At 37.6% G+C, this 24,197-nt stretch overlaps 3 protein-coding genes and 1 long non-coding RNA gene across 8 annotated transcripts; 2 read left to right on the forward strand and 2 right to left on the reverse strand.

Moving 5' to 3' along the window:
- Positions 1–3,822: 3,822 nt before the first annotated feature.
- On the reverse strand, positions 3,823–6,279 carry LOC137723778 (uncharacterized). Of its 3 annotated transcripts, none has more exons than XM_088694793.1 (5): positions 5,936–6,279; positions 5,784–5,869; positions 5,154–5,506; positions 4,475–4,582; positions 3,823–4,386 (listed from the first exon to the last, which is right to left on the reverse strand). In XM_088694793.1, exons 3-5 carry the CDS (start codon positions 5,484–5,486, stop codon positions 4,108–4,110), a joined length of 720 nt encoding a protein of 239 aa, XP_088550919.1. In that variant the 5' UTR covers positions 5,487–5,506; positions 5,784–5,869; positions 5,936–6,279; the 3' UTR covers positions 3,823–4,107. The 3 variants fall into 3 exon arrangements, with proteins under 3 accessions (XP_088550919.1, XP_088550918.1, XP_088550917.1); XM_088694792.1 differs by having other exon boundaries at positions 5,771–5,869; XM_088694791.1 differs by lacking the exon at positions 5,784–5,869 and having other exon boundaries at positions 5,936–6,276.
- Positions 6,280–11,838: 5,559 nt separating this feature from the next.
- On the forward strand, positions 11,839–14,331 carry LOC137725198 (B3 domain-containing protein Os01g0723500-like). 3 transcript variants are annotated; one of them, XM_088694789.1, is made up of 5 exons: positions 11,839–12,025; positions 12,847–12,954; positions 13,147–13,453; positions 13,548–13,741; positions 13,945–14,331. In XM_088694789.1, exons 2-5 carry the CDS (start codon positions 12,877–12,879, stop codon positions 14,173–14,175), a joined length of 810 nt encoding a protein of 269 aa, XP_088550915.1. In that variant the 5' UTR covers positions 11,839–12,025; positions 12,847–12,876; the 3' UTR covers positions 14,176–14,331. The 3 variants fall into 3 exon arrangements, with proteins under 3 accessions (XP_088550915.1, XP_088550916.1, XP_088550914.1); XM_088694790.1 differs by lacking the exon at positions 11,839–12,025 and adding an exon at positions 12,470–12,697; XM_088694788.1 differs by lacking the exon at positions 11,839–12,025 and having other exon boundaries at positions 12,723–12,954.
- A 1,339-nt stretch (positions 14,332–15,670) lies between these two features.
- Positions 15,671–16,975, forward strand: LOC148696992 (uncharacterized). The gene is made up of 3 exons (XR_015962996.1): positions 15,671–16,184; positions 16,351–16,619; positions 16,745–16,975. It is a non-coding gene; the product is annotated as an uncharacterized LOC148696992 (long non-coding RNA).
- An 83-nt stretch (positions 16,976–17,058) lies between these two features.
- LOC137722691 (uncharacterized) lies at positions 17,059–20,040 on the reverse strand. Its single transcript, XM_068461756.2, has 5 exons — positions 19,704–20,040; positions 19,329–19,580; positions 18,301–18,384; positions 17,957–18,086; positions 17,059–17,659 (listed from the first exon to the last, which is right to left on the reverse strand). Exons 1-5 carry the CDS (start codon positions 19,961–19,963, stop codon positions 17,375–17,377), a joined length of 1,011 nt encoding a protein of 336 aa, XP_068317857.2. The 5' UTR covers positions 19,964–20,040; the 3' UTR covers positions 17,059–17,374.
- Between the last annotated feature and the right edge of the window lie 4,157 nt (positions 20,041–24,197).

Below are 24,197 nucleotides of genomic sequence, written 5' to 3' on the forward strand. Positions count from 1 at the left end.
GAGAAGGAGACTGAAGTAAAACTCCAATCTCTTAGACGTGATTTTGAAGATACACACATGAGAGAGGATGAACCCCTCAAATATTACTTTACTAGACTGTTTGATATTGTGAATCAAATGAAAACTCTTGGGGAAGAACTACCTAGGAGAGATTAGTACACACACTTTTAATTAGTTTGACAAGACCCTACGATTCAATAGTGAATATGATAGAAGAAAATAAAGACACAGACACACTTGATGCACAAGAAGTGATGGTTTCCCTGAAAACTTCTGAACAAAGACTAGAAAGGCATGTCGATGCAGCCACAGAAAGGGCTTTTCAGTCTCTCAGCACCAATCCTAGAGAGGCCAACTCAAACAATTAGTCTAGTAATTTCAAAGAGGATGTGAAAAGGAAAGGGTAAAAAGTGGGAAGAAATACCAAGCTTGCCTGCAAGAAACAATGGTGTTGTAAATAATAGTGTAGTAGGTACAAAACCTCTCTGCAAAATCTGTGATAAAGTCATCTTGGTATTTGTTGGTTCAGGGGAAAAACCAAATATCACAAGTATAGCAGATTTGGTCATTTGTCCAAAAACTCTGGTTCTAAAGGAAGTCAACTCATGAACTATGCGCGCAAGGCTGAGGAGGAGACGAATGTGTTCTATGCCTGCAACGTCACTACAATTGAGAAGAACGAGGATATGTGGTTCATTGATAGTGGGGGCAGCAATCACATGACTGCACATGAGTCTTTACTCATCAATATTGACAGAGACTTCCCTGGTAGAGTTAAAATGGGTAATGGACAACTTGTGAGAACCACTGGCAGAGGCACCTTGGTGATTGAAACAAAGAAAGGCAAGAGATACATCAAAGAAGTCATGTGATACCTGGACTTGATGAGAATTTGTTGAGTGTACGCCAAATGATACTGCATGGCTTCTTACTCTTTTGTGATTTAATGGTTGAAATCTTCGATGCCAGAAGCTTGGAAAACTTAGTCACTAGAGTTGAAATGACTGAAAATAGGAGCTTCCCACTGGTAGTAAGTTATCATAATTCTATCTCAGTGAGAGCAAGTGTCACAGAGACCACTTGGCTGTGGCATAGAAGATATGGTCGCTTAAATTCCAAAGCTTGAGAGATCTGGAGAAAATAGAAATGGTTTAAGGAATACCAGAACTGCAAAAAGACAAGGAAATTTGTGAAAGACGTGCTTTAGGCAAGCACCACAGAGATAGCTTTGAGATAGGAAAATCTTGGAGAGCTAGACAACCTTTTCAAAACATTTACACAAATATCTGTGGTCCAATACAAACTGCAAAAGTCACTGGAAACAGATATGTCCTACCCTTCATAGGTGATCATTCTAGGATGTGTTGGGTATATTCATGAGGTATAGGTATGGGCTGTTCAACATTTTAAGAAGTAGATGAGTATTGTCAAACCTCGATCTTGAGAAACCTCCAAGACCGACATGTGATGTCAGTACCTATTTAACCATTATGCCTCACTTCCGAGACATGATAAAAACAACCCAATGCTTCAAAAGCATAGTAACTTTTGCTTCATTTCATGGTTGCATCTAACCTCTATATTAGACTACATATGTACGCCAATAAGAGATCAAACCATTCATAGTTCACCCCTTGTTAAACTCTGACATTTCTTATGGTGCTTCGTAGCAAAAGAACATAGAGTTCTAGATTCACTCAATAGAACTCGACGAGCATGATTGTAGACTAGTAAACGAAACCATTTAACAATCAGGATTGCCATTTCATCTTTCACATATATCACACTATTTTCCAATGACAATTTCATAACCACAATAGATAATCAATTCAATAAATCAAAGATGCACAAACATTTAACTATGTTAATCAACCATTAAGATCAAATATCATTTCACTAAGTTAATTAAACCTAACCTCCCCTAAGGCTTGCCGTAATTCTCTATCAGGATTCCAATTAATATCATTATAACCTTAAGTTACACACATAAGCGTAGCCTTGAGCAATTTCTACTCACAACAACCTAGGGTTCCATACCAACTCAACAAAACCAATAGGAAATGGGATTCCAAACCAATTCAACGGAATTGAATCAAAGATAGGGTTCCGAACTACTCAACGTAACTAAATAAGGAAATGATTCTAGACCACTCCACGGAACCGAACATGGAAAGGGATCCAGGTCCAGTCAACGAAATCCAACAAAGATAGGTTTCCAAACCACTGAATGGAACCGAATAGGGAAAGGGTTTCCAGACCACTCAACATAATCCAATGAAGATAGGTTCCACTCAACATAACCGAATAGGGAAAGGGATCCCAGACCACTTAACGGAATCTGAATAGAATACAGTTCCGGACCACTCAATGGAACTGGATATGAAAAGGAATTTGGACCACTCAACGAAATCTGAACATAACACGGTTCCAGACCGCTTAACGGAACCACGTAGAAATAGGGATTCTTAACCACTCAACAACGGAATCTAGGCAAAAGTGGAAGACAGTTCTTGACCACTCAACGGAACTGACTAGCATTCTAAAAACCTGATTTTGAACAACTCAAAGGAACTAGATAGGGTCGAGTTTGGTGTCATAACTCTCCATAACCATGGGTTAATAGTCCTCTACTAGCCCTCTCGTTTCACAAACATTTTAATTATCCATAGCAAAACACATTTATAAATTTTTGCTAGCACAAAGACCAAGGTGCTTATAGACAATTACCGCCTAAACAAAGTCCAAGTTCGTCTTAGAATTCTATTGATAAGGCAAGTGTTATTGACACTCCAAAAATCTCATTCTACACTTCTCACAAGTGTATTTTTCTTTCGTAATATAGAAAGTTGGGAGTGTAGAATGAGATTTTTGGAGTGCTAATAACAATTCTCATTGATAAAATACTTAATTCTAGGTTCTACACGTCAACTAAAACATTCAATAATGATTTTAGGATATATTGACCAAAAGTTTCAACTCTTAGTCAATGGTAGGGTCAACAACCCTACGTAGTTCAATCTCGATGATCCGCACATTAAATTTATGATGCACAAGTTCCTAAGATCCTCCAATAATACGCACAACAACTTAGTATAATTTCATGACGATCCAACGGTTGGAACTTCGTCTACCACAAAGGTCAAGTGAAGGAACTTTACGAAACTAGGCTTAAACAGTGGAATTACGTCAAGTAGATGCCAAAAACAGATTCAGGGCATCGAAAATAGCCTAAGAAGACAAAGTAGGTCATTGTGACCATGAGCCACCACCATGCGGCGACCGACAGCCACAACTCGCAGGAAACCGGCCAATACCAAAATTGACTCATAAGATGTAAAATGAAGCTGGTGAAGAGTACAACAATTTTTATACCTTTGCGGGAAAAACTACCTCGCATTTTTTCATGACTCAAAAGTGTCCTCTTGTTAAACTATGTTCCGAGATGACATATTTCCTTGCAGGCAGAAAACTCTTGGTCATCATACACAGGGCTGGATGTGTTACTTGGTCCAAGGGCAGTTTTGTGGAGATTGCTTATACACGAGGTAAAGTTTTTCATAACTTACCTGTTGAAAGTAACACTTTTTTTATGTTCCAATTCTTTCTTTAAACGTGCAGTGAATGAAAAGATTGTACATGACAACTGACAAAAAGACCACATCAAGCACGTTAATAATATTTTGTCGGGGCATCTGCAACTGCAATTGCTGCCGTCAAGCGAAGGCTTGGGAACCCACTGGTAATTTTGTTTTTTTCCTTCAGTACATAGTTTTGGCACGGTGATTTTGGTACATAATGAAAACGAAAGACAAAGGCAACAAATTAGAATGAAGTAATGACTAAATGTGTTAACTTATCAGGTTGTAAACTGGGTTACAAATCCCTTATCCATTAGAGCATGGAGTTTTTTGGATTCTAGGCCCTCTTTACTCGGGGAGTAGCAAGCAAGACGTCGCACATAGGTTTAACTATTTAGCGCCCAGAAACTGTGAACCGCTAAATATCTAACATACAAGCACTCAGACACCATTTGACGAAACACTTCGATACAACCACCACATTCAAGCTTGCAAGCTTGAACCCATCACCACATATTCAGTTGCATTGTTACTGCAGAAGATTGGAGAATAGGGCATAGAGTGAGTACTTCCGAAGATTTTTCACCTCATACCAGGAGTTAAGAACTTGAAGATGCTTGTCTGTTCCTGAGAAGGTCAACTGTATGCTTAGGTTGCAGTCAAAAGATCCACCACTGCCTTGACATTTTGAATTTGGAACAGCACAATCTTCATCGTTGAGGCACACAGAATAGTCCCCGGAGCATGCCTTGCACCCGAATTTCTTCCAATACAAATTAAGAAGAGTCCCCCTTTCAAATTCAAGTACCTGCAAAACGAAACGCAAGTTCAATGCTTGCTGATGCTGAGAGAGAGAGAGAGAGAGAGAAAGAGAGAGAGAGAGAGAGAGATTGTACCAAGGTGAAGCTTGTTATGGTGTGTGAGTCATCAGCAACCAATATTGGGGGTGATCTTGCTGCATACTTCCGTCCGGCAAAAGCTACCATGTACACACCAGCCTTGATCTGTAGAGGAATTTATGGAAAATCATCAAAATTAATTTGACTCGTGCAGGAGATAAAACTACCACATTCACTTTAGAGGCTATATGTATGTATATATATATATCGACACCATAAGGTGTCCCTCAAATAAAATTATGTAAGGGAACCCTCAATAGAAGGCGACTATATATGTAAATTTAGGGTTTCCAGTCTTTTCAACCTTTATAGAAGCAAGCAATATTTTACTTTAACCCAATCAAAATTGCAGGGAGGAAAATTCGAAGATTTTGACACCCCTCAGCAATTTCATAATCCATTTCCACAACCCTTATTTTAGGGCTACCATAAACCGGAAAAAACTTTTCGATTCCAAACACACATATAATTACAAATTCAAAATTTGGTGTCCGATAAACTCCGAATGTGACAGAAAGCAGTTGAGATTTTTCTCAGCGCAACTATAGAAACATGAATTGTATCTCTGCTTCTGTAGCATGATCTTATAACAATAATTACCAATTGAACAAAATAAAAAGAAGCTACATATCTTAATTCTAACCAGATAATCAAGCTAAGTAGTTGGATTACACACCTGACTGAAGGTGCTGTTGTTGATGCTTAGGAAAGACATCTCATCAACTTTAGGCCTAAACACAGCAAGCTGGGCATCATTTCCGGTGAGCGAAAGCCGCTTGTCACACGGAGAAAGTTGAGTCTGATTAAAGAAGAACTTGTCTTTTTTTGAAAATGCAAGGCCAAAAGTAAACCCATCTAATCTCTGGATTTTTGCATCTGAGCATGGATCATAAACACTGTTTGTATCAGCTGCATCTCCAACAAATACATACATCGTCATCATTACCATCATCAATGGTGTGACCATGATCGTGTTCTTCTTCTTCTTCGCCATTGTTATCTTCCCCATGACGGTCAGATCTTGACCACCTTCACCAATTCAAATCGATTAAATGATGAAAATAACAGGAGGAATAATGTTGTAAAGAAATATCCATGACTTTTTCAAAGAAGGAAGACATTTGTGACGGTTAATACAACGTGCCTTGCTGTTTAATTATAGCACAGTGCTTCTAAGTCATTACACTGTTATCATGAAAAATCCAGGATGAAAAAGACAAGAAAACTCCTAGAATTTTATATTTTTTATGGTTAATAACATCTGGAATTTAAGATGCTTGAACACAATGATACCAAATTATGATACATTGCAAGATTCTCAAATAATAGCGGCCGAGTTGAGCCAGTTGATTAGAGCAATGTGCATGGACGTCTTTGCACCTTGAAATTCTCCTGAAAAGCATGCATGGATTACAACACTCAACAAATATATAAAAAGGACTAAATTATAAAACGTACCGATATGCATAATGGTGAAGAATGTTGTTCCAATGCCTCACAAAGTTTTGCAGCAACAATTGTAAGGAATTAAATGTGAAAAATAAACAAACATTCAAAAGTTCTCATAAGGGTTTCCACGAAGAACCTCGGATTGCGTTCCTTTGGAATTGTTTTCATTCGATACACGCCAAACGGTTATTTCGGCAGACTACCTGGATCTTGTCTAAGAAACGGTTATGGAAGTTTGGTAATGCGGGGCTGGCATACCAAAATTTAAATAAAAAAAAAAGGGCAATTTCAAAATTTTCCCCTACATTTTTGGGTTTTTCTTTCTTTCACTTTGGTCCTTCTTTATTTCATCCCAAGTTGGTGCCTGAATTTTTAACAATGTATCTAATAAGAACAAAAGGCGACTTTTTTTGTTTTTTTTTTTTGATGGAACTAAAGGTGGCTTTGTTTACACAAGTTGGAACAAAAGGTGATCGACTTTTGATGGAACAAATGGCACGAATCACTTCTATATTCTTCTTGCTGATCAACAATAATTATAATATCAGGTAATCCCGTCATATATTTAATTCCGCTGATAGATGTTTGCAAATGAAATAATTGTCTCTTCAACACGATCACTGATTCAATAGCACAGGCTACAATAAAAGCTCGGTGTCATGATGTTAGTAAAAAATAGCTCGACGGCATCTTAACGAATTGGTACATATTTATGCTAAAAACAAACAAAATCAACCAACCAACCAACCTAAATATGCCAGTTTCGTATGAAGTTGTGTTTTATAACTGCCACTAAAACTGACTAAATTATATGATAACACGTTTCTAAATTCTAGTGGTCATTTCAGATTCACTAAACACTTTATCAACCCAGAACCCAATTATTTGTTTCATCCATCTCTTTCTCCCTCATCTCTCTTGTGGTTGGAGTAAACACTCACAGTTTGGTGCCTGTGTGAAAAGTTTCGTTGTTGATATAGTTGACACCGTACATGGTCAGTTCGCACGAAAACAACCGACATGTAAGGTGCATGCCACTAATCATGTCAACTTTTTAGAACTTCAGGTGGGAGAAAATAGTTGGAGGATCAAAGTGGAACGAAAACTAAAATTGAAGGACAAAATTTGTACTTAAGTCTAATAATAAGTAAATAATTGAATATATGTACTAAATAAACCTTAAAGTGATTTCCCACCCTCATTTTTATTTTCTGCACCAGGTTCCCTCTTTGTTTATTTTTTTCTAAGGCATTTTTTATCAATAACTTAATTTCAACGGCTTGAGAAAAATATGAGTTCATAAAGAGAAAAGAGAGTGAAAAAGTTACATCCCATACAAATAATGGATTTAACAATAATAGGAAGTGTGGTGAGTTTTTTTTTTTTTTTTTTTTTTGGGAGTACATCGATAGTTTTGAGGAGAGAGAGTTCGGCTAAACCACACAATGGGCAGTTTAATTTGGTATCGAATTCGTTATCCACGAGATTCGAACCTAAGACCTCTCACTTCCAAATTAAGAGGAATGCCACCAGACAGTAGTATTGAGTGACAGGTTGTGTGGCGAGTTATTAATAATGGATTTAACAATAATGGGTAGTTTGGGAAGTTAATAGATTTTCCGTTGTGATCGGTTCCCACTTTAACTCAAAATTTAGAATCGGTACCTAAATCCGTTTTAGTTCATCCTTTTTGAAGCATAGCGATAAACTTTCATTGATAAGAGAAGAAGTACAAAAGAAGAGGCAATCCTCTGCTCAGAGTTACAGTCTTCAAACAAAACATCTACAATAAAGGGTGGTTCTTCAAACCATGAGCAAGGGCTACTAGAAGAAAGACTGAACCAAACAAGGTGATGAGCGACTTCATTAGCTTGGCGTCTGATATAGGTGAATAGAACTCTAGTGGTCCCTTTAGTATTCCACTGTAAGTCTAAGGTGAGACAAATCAATAGAAGAAGGTCTTAACGCTTGGGTGATCTGGAGCGAATCGCTCTCGAAAATAATATTCTGAAAATCCCTTGAAGACACCAAAGCTAAACCCTCTCTAACCGCTAAAGCCTTGGCGAAGAGGGGAGAAGAAACATGAGCAGACGATTTCGACAAACCGGCCACAAAATCACCATTTGAGTTCTGAACAACCGCTGCAACACCACCAACCAATTGCTCCGCATTCCTGGCGCCGTCCACATTTAATTTCAAAGACCCTGTCCCTGGCTTCACCCATCTCACAAGATGAGAAACCAGATCCTGACCAGCAGTGGGAGAAGAATTGAAATACAGTAGACCTTACGGTGGTTGGCTTCATTAATTTTAGTGAAGTGATACTTGATCTTAATGGATCATTAATGCAGTTAAGTATTAATATGGTGCTTCCTTTATTTTTTGTGGATCAATTATTCTCTTGTGATTATTGACTTGTCGTGGGAAAATAGTGTGATGGATTTGATAGATGAAATGGAATTCTTGGTTATTATATGTGGTTTCGTTAAGTAGTATGGAATCTAATGAATTATACTCGTTGTGTTCCATGGAGTGATTCTGGAACTTTATGTTATTTTCTTGCTAGGAGCTGACATGAGAAATGTCGGGAAAATGGTGAACTACGAAAGATTTGATCTGTCTTTGGGCACGTAGGCAGTCTAACAGAAAGGTTAGGTGCAACCATGATATAAAGAAAAGTTAATTTGTTGTTGAACCGTTGGTTTGTTCTTAGTCATGTCTCAGAAGCGAGGCATGATAGATGAACAAGAATGTGGTCGTGGTAACGTCACGTGTCGATCCTGAAAGTATCTAAGGATTGGGGTGTGACACACATCCTAGGGGTGACTCAGCCTGGTTAATCCGCACTGTGTGGTCATTGCCTAATTGGTCACAATTGACCCATTGGTGGTCCTACATGGTTAATTCGCATCGGTAGGCCATGTTATCGAATGGGTGACTATGGTTATGCCTGGTTAATCTGCATTGGGGGACCATACGCATTCTAGAGTTGGATTCCGTTGAGTAATCAGGAATCCCTTTTTCTATTTGGTTTTGTTGAGTGGTCTGGAACCCTATCTTTGTTTGATTTCGTTAAGTGGTCCGGAATCTCTTTCTCTATTCGATTATGTTCAATGGTCTAGAATCTCTTTCCCTATTCAGTTCTATCAAGTGTGGTCCAAAACCTATATTCTTGTGTATAGACGTTGCTCAAGTTCACACTTATGGTTGTAACTTAGGGTTATAATGTTGGATAATTGGATTTCAAGTAGAGAATACGGCAAACCTTATGGAAGGTTGGCTTTATTAAAAATATTGAAGTGATATTTGATCTTCTTAGTTGATCAACATAGTCAAATGTTAATGTTGTGCATCTTCGGTTCATGGAATCGATTATTTGTTGTAATTGTGGAATTGTGTTAGTAAATATTGTGATATAAGTGAATGACCAAATGACAATCGTGGTTGGCATATGGTTTCGTTATGTAGTTTGGAATTTAGTGATTCATGATAGTCAAGTCAAGTTCTATTGAGTGATTTTGAAACTCTATGTTTTTCTGCTAGAAACTAATATGAGAAAAGTTGGAGTTTAAGAAAGGGTGAACTATGAATGGTTTGATCCCAAATGATACGCAGGCAGTGTAACACAGAGGTTAGATGCAGCTATGAAATAAAAGAAAAAAATTACTATACTATTGAACAATTGGGTTGTTTTTGGTCATGACTGGGAAGTAAGGCATGATAACTAGTACTTTTTGACATCATGTGTCGATCCTAGACGTATGAGATCATTCAGTTCCCCTTTGAAATGATGGGTTGTTGTTGACACAAAACTTACAATGTGGTGGCAATTTGGGTGTTTGGATATACTCATTTATAACGATATTGTGTTTGTGTCAGCTCACAAATAGATCAATGTGCAAAGGATAAATATATAATGTAGTAATACGACAACTCATACTATTCACTATAAAATGTGAAAAGTTATCATTTGTTTAATATAATACTAGCATATGGGCATACACAAAGTGTGTGAGAAAATTTTTTATTTTTTATTTTTGAAATAGGAGAGAGGAATGGAGTGACAGAGAATGTGAAAGTGGTAAAGTTTTTTTATTATTTTTTTATTTTTTATAATTAGAGATATGTTATGATTACATGTAGGTGAGGTTTTGAAAAAAAAAACAGTAAAATTTGGTCGTGTGAAATTACATTTCTACCCCATATTTCTTATTCATGTTCAGTTTTAATTATAGGATTAAACTGGTAATTTTATAAGATTTTGTTGATAATGAATGTTTTATTAATTAATAGAGATTAGTTAATCAATATTAATCAGTAACATATCATATCTTCTATTCGTAAGAATTTTGAGATGTGTAATGTATTGCCCCCGAAAATGCTACCCTGTCTATCACCCAATAAAGTCGTCCATCCCACTATTGTATTATTGCTGTTGACTTAGTCTTCTGTTTTCGAGAAGTAGGAGAAAAAAGAAGCCACCCGGCATCATTATATTAAAAAAATTACGTAAAATATACGCGATATTTTTTAAAAGAAAACTAATGAAGATAAGGGCAAAATAAAAGGTAAAGTAAATAGTACCATGATTGACTTTTAAGGGTAAAAATGTGGTTTTTCGTTAAAATAAACAGTATCAAGAGCTTTTCGTTAAAGTTCTATATTTTTTATTCTAAATTTGACTAAAACGAAAATATGAACTCAAAACATAATGAATTGAAGATAGATATTTTGCCAAGATAGGACCCACCACGTACATAATAAATCATTAAACCATCTCCAACCCTTGAGCTAAAACCTAAAATTTTTAGCCCAGAAAATTTAGACTTTAGTCAAGAAACAACTTTTCTAGTCCAACCCTTCTGGTCTAAATTTTTTAGCATGAGATTATTAAAGAATAAATTTAGACTAACTTTTTCTTTTAAAGTTAAAAAAAAATTATGTACACTATCATAATTTAATTTTATGAACATTTTAACTTAAAAATATTTAAATTCCGATAAATATTGAAAAATCACTAAATTTGGATGAATTTTGAGTTAAATAATTTTTTTAATTATTTTAGCCATTGAATTTAAATTTGGCATGTTAGATCTTTTTTTTTACTGTTAGATTTGAATATATTCGATCTCAGCCGTTGGATTTAATAAATCCTGAGAGACATGCCCATGTGAGTGGACTCCCGCTAGTAGTGCCCACACCATTTTATAGGCTAAATCTTGAAGAGAATTTGGTTTTTCTTTGACTTTTAGCTTTTAGTCCACACATTTATCTTTTAGTTCACACATTTAGCATGAATTAGATTGAGTTTGGAGGGAGAATACAACTGAAAAAATAGCATTTAGACCAGGATTGAGTTTGATCTTAGTATTACCCTAAACCTTTTCACATATCAAGGAGAATGTTTTTTGCCCGATCCCAAATTCCCAAATATTTTACTCTAGACTATCATTAAACAACAGACCACAGATATGGTGTGCCATGCATCCAGTTGCTAGCTCAATGGTAGTAATGCTATGTACAATAATTTTTTAGATCATACTTATAAATTATGCGATGTATCATAAATAGAAAATAAATGTATTAATCAGTAATTAAGTAATAATTTAGTTATCAACAATTACAGTTACATAATTTTATAAAATATAATTTAAAATAAAAAGTCCTCTCTAGCATTAATGATTATGTAAACCCAATGGCATTGATTGTTAGTTTGTATAGGAGTGAAAATGTGTGTGTAAATATTAAAGAATTCACCAACCATGTCCTTTATTCGGCAGTGAGTACTTTAATCCTTTCAGGATCTCTTCCACTAATTCTACCTAATTACTTAATCCAGATTCTTGAAATTTGATATAACGGCTAAAATTATTATAACTTTTAAATGATGCCCTGTTTATAACTGTTTAATTAAATTTCAAAAGTCTGAATTTATCAATTGAGTAGATTTGATGAATCCCTTTCCTTCAGAATGCAGGATGACTGAGTTTATTATTTATTTATTCATTCATCTTTAAGTGGGACTTGTGCTTTCTCAACTGGCTTGTGGAATTTCATCTTGGTTGCCCTCCTTGTCGGATCTTGTGCAACTCTCAACTAGTATGTTCTTGTTTCTCTTCTTTCTTCTTTCTTCTTTTACCCTTTTATTTATTAATTTTCATGTTAATTTTGATTATTTATTTTATGTTTTGTGAATTTACATTTCAAGTCTGCTGGAGTGCAGATAGTTGATAGGTTGTTTGTTTATGACTTGTTTTTCACTCTCTCTTTTGTGTGTCTGTTTTTCTGCTTATCTTCCTTAACTAGTCAATATTTGTGAAAAATACTTGTGGATTCGAACCCGTCGGTGACTAATCTAACATATAATATAACAAAATATATCGTTTGACAAAAACAAATAAAATATTGGTAAAAAATACTGAACTAACAGGGGAGAAAAATGGTAAAAAAAAAAAAAAAACCCTCAGAAAAAGTAACCAATCATGTTGTTAAGTAGAGTAATTCATGTTTGAAGTCAGTCTACAAAACCTCTACTTTGATTTTGTTGATATCCGGGTCTTAAAGCAAATTTAAACCAACGATGATCCCAACTCCTCATCTAACCTTATTTCTTGTTCTAATTGTTAATTTAGTAGGATATTTTAGACATTTTCCCATGCTTTCAAACGTTAAAGATTGGAAATTTCGGTCCCAAGTTTTCGAAATATTATCCAGCTTTTGTTTCCCTTGATGGGAAGATGAAAAAATCAAAAAAAATCGACAGGTCTTCAGGTCAACCCCATTTATGTATCTAGTTATATTGTTTTGTATCTAATTTCTGCTCATGATTTTGCATTACATGTGCTCTAATAGATTCACACTCTTACATAGCACAGGCTTATGTTTGTATTCTTTCCTGCTTAATGAGTTTTCCTTTACAGAGCATCGCTATTGGTTCAACAACGGAGAAAATGGCAAGAATGTCCAAGGAGGAGAAGAAGCCTACCTTCTTTCAGATTATTTGCAAAGGTTTCAACACTGAAAAATTGGTAAATGCTTTCAACTAATGTCGCGTCTTTAATTACCTGAATTTATTTGTTTCTTTGAACCATGTTGCTCATTAATCTATAACTGACTAGTTAGAATCTGTGTTAGGGGTGATTAAAGCTAGAAGCACGTTTAAATTCTTTACCATGATACGAAATTTTAGTCTGTTCATTCTTTTTGTTTGTTTCTTGAAGACTGTCCCGCAAAAGTTCTTGACACATATACTGAAGGAGCTGTCCGAGAGAGCAATTTTGAAATTGAAAGGTTCTTCAGATTACTCATGGACTGTCAATGTGACTAAAACACCAAAAGGTGCGGTGCGTTTCAATGGTGGCTGGCAGGAGTTCTTGAAGGATAACTCCTTGGGTCACGGCGACTTTTTGGTGTTCACTTATGATGGAAAGATGCAATTCAGTATAGATATATTCGACAACACTGCGTGTCACAGAATTGATGACAAGATCAACCCCAATTCAATCAGCTCTTCTGGTGACGATTCGGGTATGTATGCAGTCTGATGTCGCAATATGCATGTCACTATTTGATCTCTTGTAACTCATGTCTCTGCTATGTTTTTATTTTGATACGGATGCAGTTCAAAACCTTTCAAGTTCCGAATCCAGTGAGTTTGATGAGAGTACAGAAGAGGAAGAAGATGAAGAAGACGACAGTTGCAAGGACTCGGAAGCTACCTGCGAAGACAACATATCTGAGGATTCAGAAGCTACTCAGACTGAATCTTTCAAATCTAACTTTCCTCATTTTGAATGCGTCATCGGAGAATCTGTGGTAAGCAAGGCAAGCTTTAACTTAGCTTTCATTTTTCTAGTCTGGATTTTGGCTTCCAAAGAATTGAAATTTCTAACTGCCCTTGGGAGCAGTAAATTACATGGACACAATGACACATAGTACGCTCAATTGTTAAGAAACACTAATGTGAATGTTTAATGCCATCAATTCCACTCACAGAAAATTGGATTTCACTTGTGCAGTTCGTCCCTTCAGCGTTCTCCAGGAAGCATTTCCCCCAAGGGAAAAGTTTTGAGGTGATCCTGAAAAATGCAAAGGGAAAGAAATGGGAAGTTAAAGCCTACCCTGCCAATGGATCGCACTTTTTGTCGAAAGGGTGGCCTGAATTTGCATCTGCTAATAAGATCATTATCGACAGTACTTGCATATTCGAGCTTTTGAGGGCTAACACAATGGTGGTTCACATAGTTTAGACAGAATCAATTAAGCTGTTAACAATATGGCAATTTAAGTAGAGCATGCTTTAAGTAGTGCACTTGGCTGTACTCGTATTTTCTGAATGCTGTAGTGGAGGTTGGTTGTACTCTAAATAGTTGTGTTTCAGATTAATTAGTTTGATGTTGGTGCAAGTTCTTTTTCTTGTTCAATAAGTCCACAGCAAGCTTAGAGTCGGATTCAATCATATGAGGAAACAATTGTGCAGAGAAGCAAATTTTAGGGCCAGGAAAATTTGCCCATACTTTAGATTGAAGAACAGAACCCTCACTCAAATCAATAGTCTGTCACAATTTGTCACAAATTCTCACAATCGATCTATACATCTATACATCGTTTAAACATGATTCATAAGTTTGTAACACGATGTTGATATTCGGCATGGAAGATTTCCTTCATCTAAATACACCCTAAATAGTGCGTGTAAGCATCAACAACTACAATTGATCGAATATCTTAATAAACTTTAGAATTTCTTCTATTATTAATTTTGTATCAAGTCTAGGAGAAAGTTTCAAAGTGATGGTCGCACCATTGTAATGTTACTAACCCGCATGTTATTATATGAACAATAGACATGGCTGATATGTTAACGTGTGACCGCAGCACCCCATTGATGTGCCATATGACTTATTAAACTTAGTATTACAAACAAACAAGAGGAATGTTGTATTTAAGGGAAGTACATATATTTACTTGACACAACCGTTACACAGCCAACTCAATGGAGAACCCTAGTGGAGAGAGATTAGGAGGGGAGAGAATCCTCCTCCATAGCATTGAGTCGTAACTTGTACAGTAGTTAAGGAATTCACCAACCCTATCCATGCCCGCAGTGTCCTTTTGCAGTGAGTACAAGGAGTTACTTTGACTTCTCCATCTACTTTTTACCGCCTTGTGTTTCTATGTCTCAAACATTTGTTTCTTCAGAATCTTCTTCAATACTACGTAATATTGAATCATACAAGAACAAATGGCTGTTTGGGAGAAGGCCATTCTCTTTGTATTTTTCAGGTGCTCTTCTTTTTTAATTTCATGTTTGTTTGGAAGTTTCTTTGTGTTCAATTGGTTTGTTTAACTGGATTTTCAGTCTTCTGTTTTTGTTTGGTGTTTTAATTTGTTGTTCTTAACTTCTTGTTGTAACATGGCAGAAGCTCTGTTGGACATTTTTTGCTTGGCGGTGTGTTTGTGTTCTAGATTTGGGGTTTCCCTTTTGTACACCTAGTTTATATGCTTTATAAGTTCTTCCCAAATTTTTGTGATTGCAGTTCTCCGCTATGCATCTCATTTTGTTCTTCTTTAAAACTCTTCTTTACTTGTCTTTTGTTGATAATAACTAACTTAAACGGAGGGACAAAAATGCTGAGAACTATTGAAAAGTGCCCAAGAATGTGTTCATTTCCTTTTTTCGTTGATCGTTTTGTTGCTACCTTCTTGTTTTTTTTATTAGATTAGAGTCTCATGCTGCTACTGAGAAGAAAAATGCTGAGAACTCTAGGCTGCAATGCAACATTTATCGATTTAATCTTGGTTTACATGCTTTCTGTTGTGTTGTGGGTTCTCTTAACATTTGCTGTATATAGTAATTCGATTAGTCTCTCTTGTTCTGGACTGTTGCATTGCGGCCTGATCTAAGCTGAGCCCTTTGTTTTCTCTCAAATGAACTGTATTTTGAAAGCTAGCGTTGCTTTTGTAGTCAATTCCTGCTTAAGTCCTTATCTTTGCTGCATTGCATGAACTTATAACGCTGTTGCGTAGCACAGGCTGCATTAGACGGTCCATTTAATTTCGTGTGTTGATTTGCCGGTTGCTTGTGTTCCAGGCTGGTATTTTCCGTTTATCTCTTCTTTTTCTTCTTAAAGATGCTTCCAAACCTTACCAATAGAGTTTGACTTTGCAGAAAATGTTGAGAATAACATCCAAGACTGAGGAGAAGAAGCCTTCATTCTACAAGATTGTTTTTTATTGTTACAACACCGAAGAATTGGTAATTAGTCTCAACTAATTCCACGTATTTAATTTTTTGCATTTTCTTCTTGGAACGGTGTTGTTACTCACTGCAACTGTTTTATTTAGAAGCTGTATTTTGGTGCTTAATGTTAGATCAGAAACATGTTTAAATTCTGTACATAATTTTGAATTTTCTGCGTCAGCGTATCCCACCAAACGTCGGGAAACATATGCTGAACAATCGGTGGTGTGTATTTCAAGGATGGCTGGCCGGAGTTCTTAAAAGATAACTCTTTGGGTAACGGAGAGAATTTGGTATTCAGCTACGATGGAAGAATGCATTTCAGCATAACGGGTTTTTAAGAAGAATGCATGTAAGCGAGTCAATCATACCAACATTGGATCAAATCAAAATCCCGCCTATGCTAGCACTTCTAAAAGACCTCGTGGTAGACCAAGAAAGTACCCTCCCGTGAGTTCTAAGCATCCCCTCCGATCAAGTTCTTCCAGCGATAAGTGGTCAGATGTCGCGATATACATGTCTACTGGATTTCATGTAACTCATTGCTCTGTTTTATTTTGGATGTGAAACAGTAGGTGAAAACCTTCCGAGTGCTGAGGGAAGTGAATTCAAAAAGTTTACAGACGAGGAAGAAGATTGCGGAGACAACGCATTTGAGAATTCAGAAGCTAGTTGCGAAGAAATTTCATCCAAGTCTTTATCACTGCATTCCTCCCAATCAGTCCCCTTTCATGTAATGAAACTAATATCAAAATGCAACTAAGTGGAGTATCTTATATTGGATCACGTTGCTCGTGCAGTTCGTCCCCTTAGCCTTCTCTAGAGAGTATTTTACTTAAGGCATATATTTTAGGGTCACCCTGCAAAATGCAGAGGGAAAGACAAGGACAGTGAAAGTTATTCCTTGCAACGAATCACACTGCTTCACCGCAAGGTGGTGTAAATTCGTATATGCTAACAAAATCAAGACCGGCGATACATGTACTTTCGAGCTTGTGAGTAGAGTAGAAACTACACACAAAAAAAAAAAAAAAAAAAAAAAATATATATATATATATATATATATATATATATAGCTGCACTAGATTAGTCGCCACAAAAGAGGAATTTTATGTGCGCAAAAATAAGCGATTGGTGTCTCCCAGCCTTTCACAACTTGATCGGGGACTAGTCTGCAGTATGAGCAGGCTATAATCCATAAAAGTTTAATTCCCGCTCAGCCTTGTACTCCTTCTCAGCTTTTTCTTTGCCTCACTGTCAACAGCAACATCAGCAGCAACAGCATCTGCATTACCCACATCGTTGTCACCAACATGCTTGCTAGTATCAGAGCCACTGCCAATTCCTGAAGATTCATTGTGTGGAAAGGTCTCCACTGAAGGAGTTGATACCTCTGCAAGAACCTCTTCACCTGTGGTTTCTGTGTTTGTTGAGGGATGGCGGTTTTGAATGAGATAATGTGCCACAGATTTGTAACCCAGTTTTACGACCTGATAAGTTAACAAAATTTAGCCATTAGTTCATGTTAATTTGTTGCCTTCGTCTTTTGTTTCCATCATGTACCAAAATCACGGCGCCCAAACTATGTAATGAACAAATATATTTATATATATGCCTTAAGTGTATGTGGGTGTGTGATTTTGTGTGTTTGTGCCTGCGTTCTACTGTGCCGACCCCACTTAGTGGGAAAAGGCTCTGTTGTTGTTGTTGTTGTTTGTGCCTGTGTTCTACTGTATTGCAAGCTTTTCTCTTCACGGGAGTAGCTCATTAAGGTTGAGAATGTTTACCTTTCTATACACATTACCAGTGGGTTCCCACCCCTTCGCTTGACGGCAGCAATTGCAGTTACAGATGGCCCGACAAACAGGACACGTCCAATCAGGATTTTCGCTGGCTTCCATAACATTCTCTCCATATCTATGGAAGACGGTAAAAGTCAATGAATAAGACCATAGCATTGATTAAAAAAGATGAAAAATTTGCTTCGGGCAACAGCAAAATTATTGACGTGCTTAATGTGGATGTGGTCTTGTTGTGCATGTAGCATCTTTTCATTCATAGCATGTTTTCGATACAAATTGGAGCATAAAAAAGGTGTTACTTTTAACAGGTAACTTGTGAAAAAATTTACCTCATGTATAAGCAATCTCCACAAAACTGCCCTTGGACCAAGTCACATTTCCAGCACTGTGTATGATGACCAAGAGTTTTATGCCTGCAAGGAATTATGTCATCTCAAAACATAGTTTGCCAAGTGAAAGGACACCTAAGAAACATAGTTTACATAGTTGTATGAACGTTCTGTACGAGTACAAAGTGAACCCGGTATAGCAGTTGATTTAAGAACTTCTGCTATACACTTGACAACGTAACCTCTTCCAAAGGGTTATTAATCATATGTATAAGCTTCCTCAATCAGTCCTTAAATTATTTTTTCCAATTTAGATTCAGAAAAAAACGAAAAATACAACCTACAAGTATACAAGGATAGTACATGAATGAATAAGAACGGTGCAAGAACCAGCCAATGTATGGCAAAACTCAAGAAGAATATAATAAAAGAGCATTTGACTGAAACTTTTCAATTGGAAGCATAATTTGTGTGGCGATGAGAAGAATTTTTTAAGCGCTACACTGTCAATTATCCATATAAGCAATCGGTCGAAATGAAAGCCTAAAGCCGAAACAGACAACATACTTGGAAGGGTTCTAACTTCTAAAGTTGTCCTGGAGTAAATGGACAGAAAAAATGGAAAACATAAGATAAATGTAAAGCTTAACATATTCACGAATAAAAAACAACGAAACAGCTAAGACAGTGATATACATCAGTTTCAGATTCTCGTTAGAATCAGAATGAAATCCGCTGGTGCTCAGGCAATCTTTTAACAACAATGATTCAAAATGCCAAACAGGCAAATTGATAGAACATTGCTGGTCTATGCAACATGACTTGACTAAACTTGGCATGTTAAAATTCGATCTCGTTGTGAAGAACAACATTACCAGCTAGTCAATTAAGTTAGCTCAACCAATCGGTATAGTAAAAAACCCATTCAGGGTTTCAAAGAAATTTGCGAAGGTCATAACTATGCCTATACATAAAAAATTGTATACTTCGACATAATTTAGAAACCCATCAAATGCATGATAACCTACCTGCATTGGTGGCAAAATTCTCCCTTAACCAGATCGTAAATACGCCTCCCATCTTCCCCATAGCCATCAACACCCAACTCCCAGCTTTTAACGCAATCCCCTAACAGCTTCTCATGCTCCTCTGTATAGATCTCTGGCTTTGAACCTTCCTTTATAAAAATTTCAACACTCCTCTTTGGGCGCTTTGGGTTCTCGTCTTTCTTCATAGGCCTCTTCTTTTGCACATAATCTACAGGAGCCACACTCTTCAACCTAACAAAACCCCAAAAAAACAAAAAAGCTTTCTTTTTTTTAAACATCAAAACCCGTCAAAGATGCAAACATTCCCACATTTTCCATTTTCTCGGAATCCAAACAGGAGGAAAGATGGGTTACCTAGAAGAGCGCCTGGGGGATCCGGAACCAGGAAGTGGGCTGTGGGTTTTTGCCCGGCGGGGACGTTTTGGGGCGGTAGCTTCGGTCTTGAGCTCCAGGGCAAGGTCCAAAATGCCCAGCTTTTGCAATCTCTCCTTGTTCTCTCTGATCCTATGGTCCCTGAACTGCTCGTACCCTGAAGTCCCTGCGGTTTCGTTCTCTACGGTTGCTCCGCCGTTCTCTCCGCAGTTTCCTCCGCCTCGATTTCTCAGAACCGCCATTGGAAATGGTGGACTGGAGCTGAAAGAAGACCTTCCGCGTCTCTGCGTCCAAGAGTGGAAGCGGGATGGTTTTCATTTTTTAAAGACGGGGGAATTTGAAAAAGAGTTGAAAATTCCTTTTTTGTTTTTGCTAATTTTTGTCTCCCATTTCGCGCCGTTGATTTGTTACTTGCCCTACTGCACGTGCTCACAAGTGGCGGCCTTTTAGATGGAGAGTGACCGGTCATATTTGGTGAGAATGAGAGAATAATTGTAAGATATTATATAAAATAATATTTTGCAATTAATATGGTAATTATTTTTAATTTAAATAGGAAGTCACATAATATCTTGCAATTAACATGACAATTATTTCTAATTTAAATACAAAGTTTTGGGAGTTATCTTTTGAATAAAATCAATAAGGGATTGATGAGGAGTGATGAGAGGAATGTGAAATAAATTTCATATTGATCACCTTTTGTGACATCCCACATTGCCCAGGGGAGTGGATCCTGTAAGCCTTATGTGTGTATTCTCATCTCTACCTAGCACGAGGCCTTTTAGGAGCTCACTAGCTTCAGGTTCCATGGGAACTTCGAAGTTAAGCGAGTAGCGCGCGAGAGCACTCCCATGATGGGTGATCCATTGGGAAGTTCTCGTGTGAGTTCCCAGAAACAAAACCGTGAGGGCGTAGTCAAGGCCCAAAACGGACAATATCGTGCTACGGTAGTGGAAAAGGGCCAGGATGTGGTGGACCCCGGGTTAGGATGTGACAATTTGGTATCAAAGCCAATCCCTGATCGAAAGTGTGCTGACGAGGACGTCGGGCCCCTAAGGGGGGTGGATTGTGACATCCCACATCGCCTAGAGGAGTGGATCCTATAAGCCTTATATGTATATTCCCATCTCTACCTAGCACGAGGCCTTTTGGGAACTCACTGGCTTCGGGTTCCATAGGAACTCTGAAGTTAAACCAGTAGCGCGCGAGAGCACTCCCATGATGGGTGACCCACTAGGAAGTTCTCGTGTGAGTTCCCAGAAACAAAACCGTGAGGGCGTAGTTGGGGCCCAAAGTGGACAATATCGTGCTACGGTGGTGGAGCGGGCCCGGGATGTTGTGGACCTCGGGCGGGGATGTGGCACCTTTGACTCTTCCTTCATTGAGCCGTTACTGTCCGTTGCATACGTGTGGGAATTCCGATGTGCCTTAAGGGAAATCCCGTCCTTCTTGTCCAAAAATTCATGTGTCATCTCCACAATTTTTGGGATTATTTTTTGCTTCACAAATGTCCCTATACCTGCTGGCTTACTCGTAGGAAAATGTAGTAGGTGTAAAGATCTCCAACTTTGATGCAGATTCCCACTTAGACTTGGACTTAGATTCTTCTTTGCTTACCCGTGCAAAGAATCCTATTCCGTTGATTTCCTTGTCTTCTCTGTGCTACACTGATAGGAGCATATTCATGCGACTTAATTAGCTTGTTCTCGTGCATTTATGTTGTGTTTACTTAGTTATTTTAGTGTTTAAGGCTACTTTTGTGTATTTTCAGATTATAAGGCCAAAGTGTGCAAGAAGATACAAATTGGAGCCTTTTGGAGCAAAAGAGGAATGAATGAGTTGAAGACTTGAAGAAACGATGAATTCCTACCAAAACGAGGAATCCTACTCAAACAAGGTTTCCTACTTGAAGTAGGAATGTTAACCCTAGGTTTCCCGTTTTGGTAACCTTTCCTAATCTAAACGTCCGTATTTTCTAGCCACTTTGTAGACCTTGTAGGTACTTTAAGACACAAAACGAAGGCCCTAGGCTCCTTATCCATCCTTGCCGTGCCCTTTTATTTTCTTCCCTTCCCTCGCCGTGCAAGGGAGGGCAATTTTGTCCTAGGGTTGCACTTAAAACACATGCTTTTAAACCCTAGCCGCACCTTTATATTTATGTTTTAATTTCCTATTTTCGTAAGCCTTTGATTTAATTTTAAATAAGCTAGGGTTAGTTTTCTGAAATCATATATTTTCCTAACCCTAGCCGCACCCTTCCACAATCTCCCTTGAAGCCGTAGCCTCCATAATCCTTTTTCTCCATTTTCAGCCGTCACCACCATCCCATAATTTCCCACCTAGCCGTGACTACACACATCCACCCTAATCCCCTTTTCAGCCGCAAGAATTCTCCCATATTTCATTCTATCCAGAAAACCATATAACCCTAATTTCGTCAAAAGCCGTGGCCCCCCCCCCCCCCCCCCATTTTTATCATGGACCCTAATAAACTAAAACAAGGATAATCAGCCACCATATCATTTTTATTCTTCTCAGCCGCATTTTTTCCCATTAATTTCAGCTTTTCTCCATTGATTGCCGAGCCTTCCCAGTCCATTTTTCTTCCATTCCAGCCATATTCCACACACTTCCCACCATTGCCGCACCACCAATCCTCCCTCAATCCATCCCCATCCCAAAATAACATCCAAATCATCCATTTAACCTCACTGCCGCAGCAAGGAGAAGAAGAAAGAGGACTTAGACGTGCAGAAATTCAAGTGGATTCATTGGGCGTTCTAGGTGTAATCAATCCTTTGTGCTTTATGTTTAAATTCAATTGTATTTCTCTTTTTGTGAACATGAGAGGCTAAACCCCTATTTAGTTAGGGGGTGATTCGAAACCATGTTTATGCTTGCAATATGATTTGATTACTGTTGGTTGGAATTTCATGTATTGTGGATTCAATTTGTTTAACTGCTTGATTGATAACTTATTTGTGTATGTTTATTGAGAGTGCACGCTTAATTTTCATGCATGAATATGACGCTAGAATATAAGTGAGTTTCACCTAATAGTTATGAACTTATATTCACAAGTAGTGGAGGTTGCTTATAAACAATCGCGTTAAATAAATTCTTGGCATAAGTTTCATGCAATCATAGTAACGAATGCCTCGTCAACACTTATAGTTTTCATGATGCTTAATGATTCTTGCTTGTATCTCTATTATGCAATTCATGTAGGGAACTTGTGGGGAATGCTTTGGGTTGTCGCATGCAATCATCCAATTCATTAACTTAAGGAAAACTTGACGGTTAATTTAAGCGGACCTAATTAACCCGGGGTGTTGAGTTTCATAATTTATCGAAAGACCAACTGAAAATCAAATTGTATGCAAGTGTGACATGTGTGGAGAAGAACCTTCTAGCTAGCATTCCATCCATATTTTCATCACATTCATATTTACATTCTGCCTTTAAATTACAATATGTGCATTTAGTTTAATTTCGTCAAAACCTCAATCCCCCTTTACTTTAGTGTCTAATTTAGTTAGAAGGTGTCTTAGTTTGTGTTTATAAGTGTTTTGTATTCTTTGAGTCTTTTGATTTGTTTTAGTGTTTTATTGTTTAGTTTTGCATTCTTTGAGTTTAGTGTTTTTAACGTTTGTTTTACGTTTTTGAGTCAGTTTCCAAGTGATTCAGTAATCCCTCCTAATCCCCGATCTAGAACGATCCCTACTTGCATCTTTACTACAATTGTCAAAAGAGGGTTTTAATTTGTGTGCTTAATTAGTTCGCATCAAATTTTTGGCGCCGTTGCCGGGGATTAGCAACTTTGCTAATCCCTTGGATTGTTATTTTCTGTTTACTTTATTTTTATTAAAGATTCTGACCTTATTTTGTTTTCCTTGTTTTAGGTACTAGTGTATGACTCGGAGTTCTCAACCGATTCGTGAGCATATCTCGGACTTTGACAGCGATTTTGAGAGGACTTTGAGACGGACGAGGAAGCAACACAAACCAAATCCACAAAGCCCGGAACTTGACCTCGAAGAACAAGTTCTAGAGGAGGAGGAAGAACCCACGGCAAGGATCTTTGAAGAACCACAAGTCATGGCCGTGGACAATCGGACGCTTAAGGAGCTTTCGGCCTCGGGATTGGATAATGCCGCACCTTTGTGTATCCAATATCCCCCACCTGTCGAAGGGAAGACTGAGGAGTTCGAGTTGAAGTCAAGCTTGCTCCACCATATTCCGAAGTACCATGGGTTGGCCATGGAGGATCCGAATAAGCACCTGAAGGAATTTGAGGTGGTGTGTTCAAGCATGACTCCCGTCAACGTTGACGGAAGTATATTGAAGATGAAGGCTTTTCCATTCTCTTTAATGGACAAAGCCAAAGATTGGTTGTACGATCTAGCTCCCGGAACCGTCACATCATGGGAGAGCATGAAGAGGGCATTTCTGGAGAAGTTTTTCCCAACTTCT

The sequence above is a fragment of the Pyrus communis genome, chromosome 5 (genome assembly GCF_041283825.1).
Source record: "Pyrus communis isolate YQ-2024b chromosome 5, ASM4128382v1, whole genome shotgun sequence".
Taxonomy (NCBI): domain Eukaryota; kingdom Viridiplantae; phylum Streptophyta; class Magnoliopsida; order Rosales; family Rosaceae; genus Pyrus; species Pyrus communis.

Excerpts from the sequence above, each read along its gene's own strand:
- LOC137723778 (XM_088694791.1), bottom strand. Across the intron at positions 4,583-5,153 it reads ACAACAGCACCTTCAGTCAG|ATCAAGGCTGGTGTGTACAT; the intron begins GTGTGTAATCCA and ends ATTCCTCTACAG. Across the intron at positions 4,387-4,474 it reads CCATAACAAGCTTCACCTTG|GTACTTGAATTTGAAAGGGG; the intron begins GTACAATCTCTC and ends TTCGTTTTGCAG.
- LOC137725198 (XM_088694788.1), top strand. The coding sequence starts at position 12,829 with ATGAGTTTTCCTTTACAGAGCATCGCTATTGGTTCAACAACGGAGAAA. Across the intron at positions 12,955-13,146 it reads GTTTCAACACTGAAAAATTG|ACTGTCCCGCAAAAGTTCTT; the intron begins GTAAATGCTTTC and ends TGTTTCTTGAAG. Across the intron at positions 13,454-13,547 it reads CTCTTCTGGTGACGATTCGG|TTCAAAACCTTTCAAGTTCC; the intron begins GTATGTATGCAG and ends ATACGGATGCAG.
- LOC137722691 (XM_068461756.2), bottom strand. The coding sequence starts at position 19,963 with ATGGCGGTTCTGAGAAATCGAGGCGGAGGAAACTGCGGAGAGAACGGC. Across the intron at positions 19,581-19,703 it reads TCCCCCAGGCGCTCTTCTAG|GTTGAAGAGTGTGGCTCCTG; the intron begins GTAACCCATCTT and ends GGGTTTTGTTAG. Across the intron at positions 17,660-17,956 it reads CTGGTAATGTGTATAGAAAG|GTCGTAAAACTGGGTTACAA; the intron begins GTAAACATTCTC and ends TTAACTTATCAG.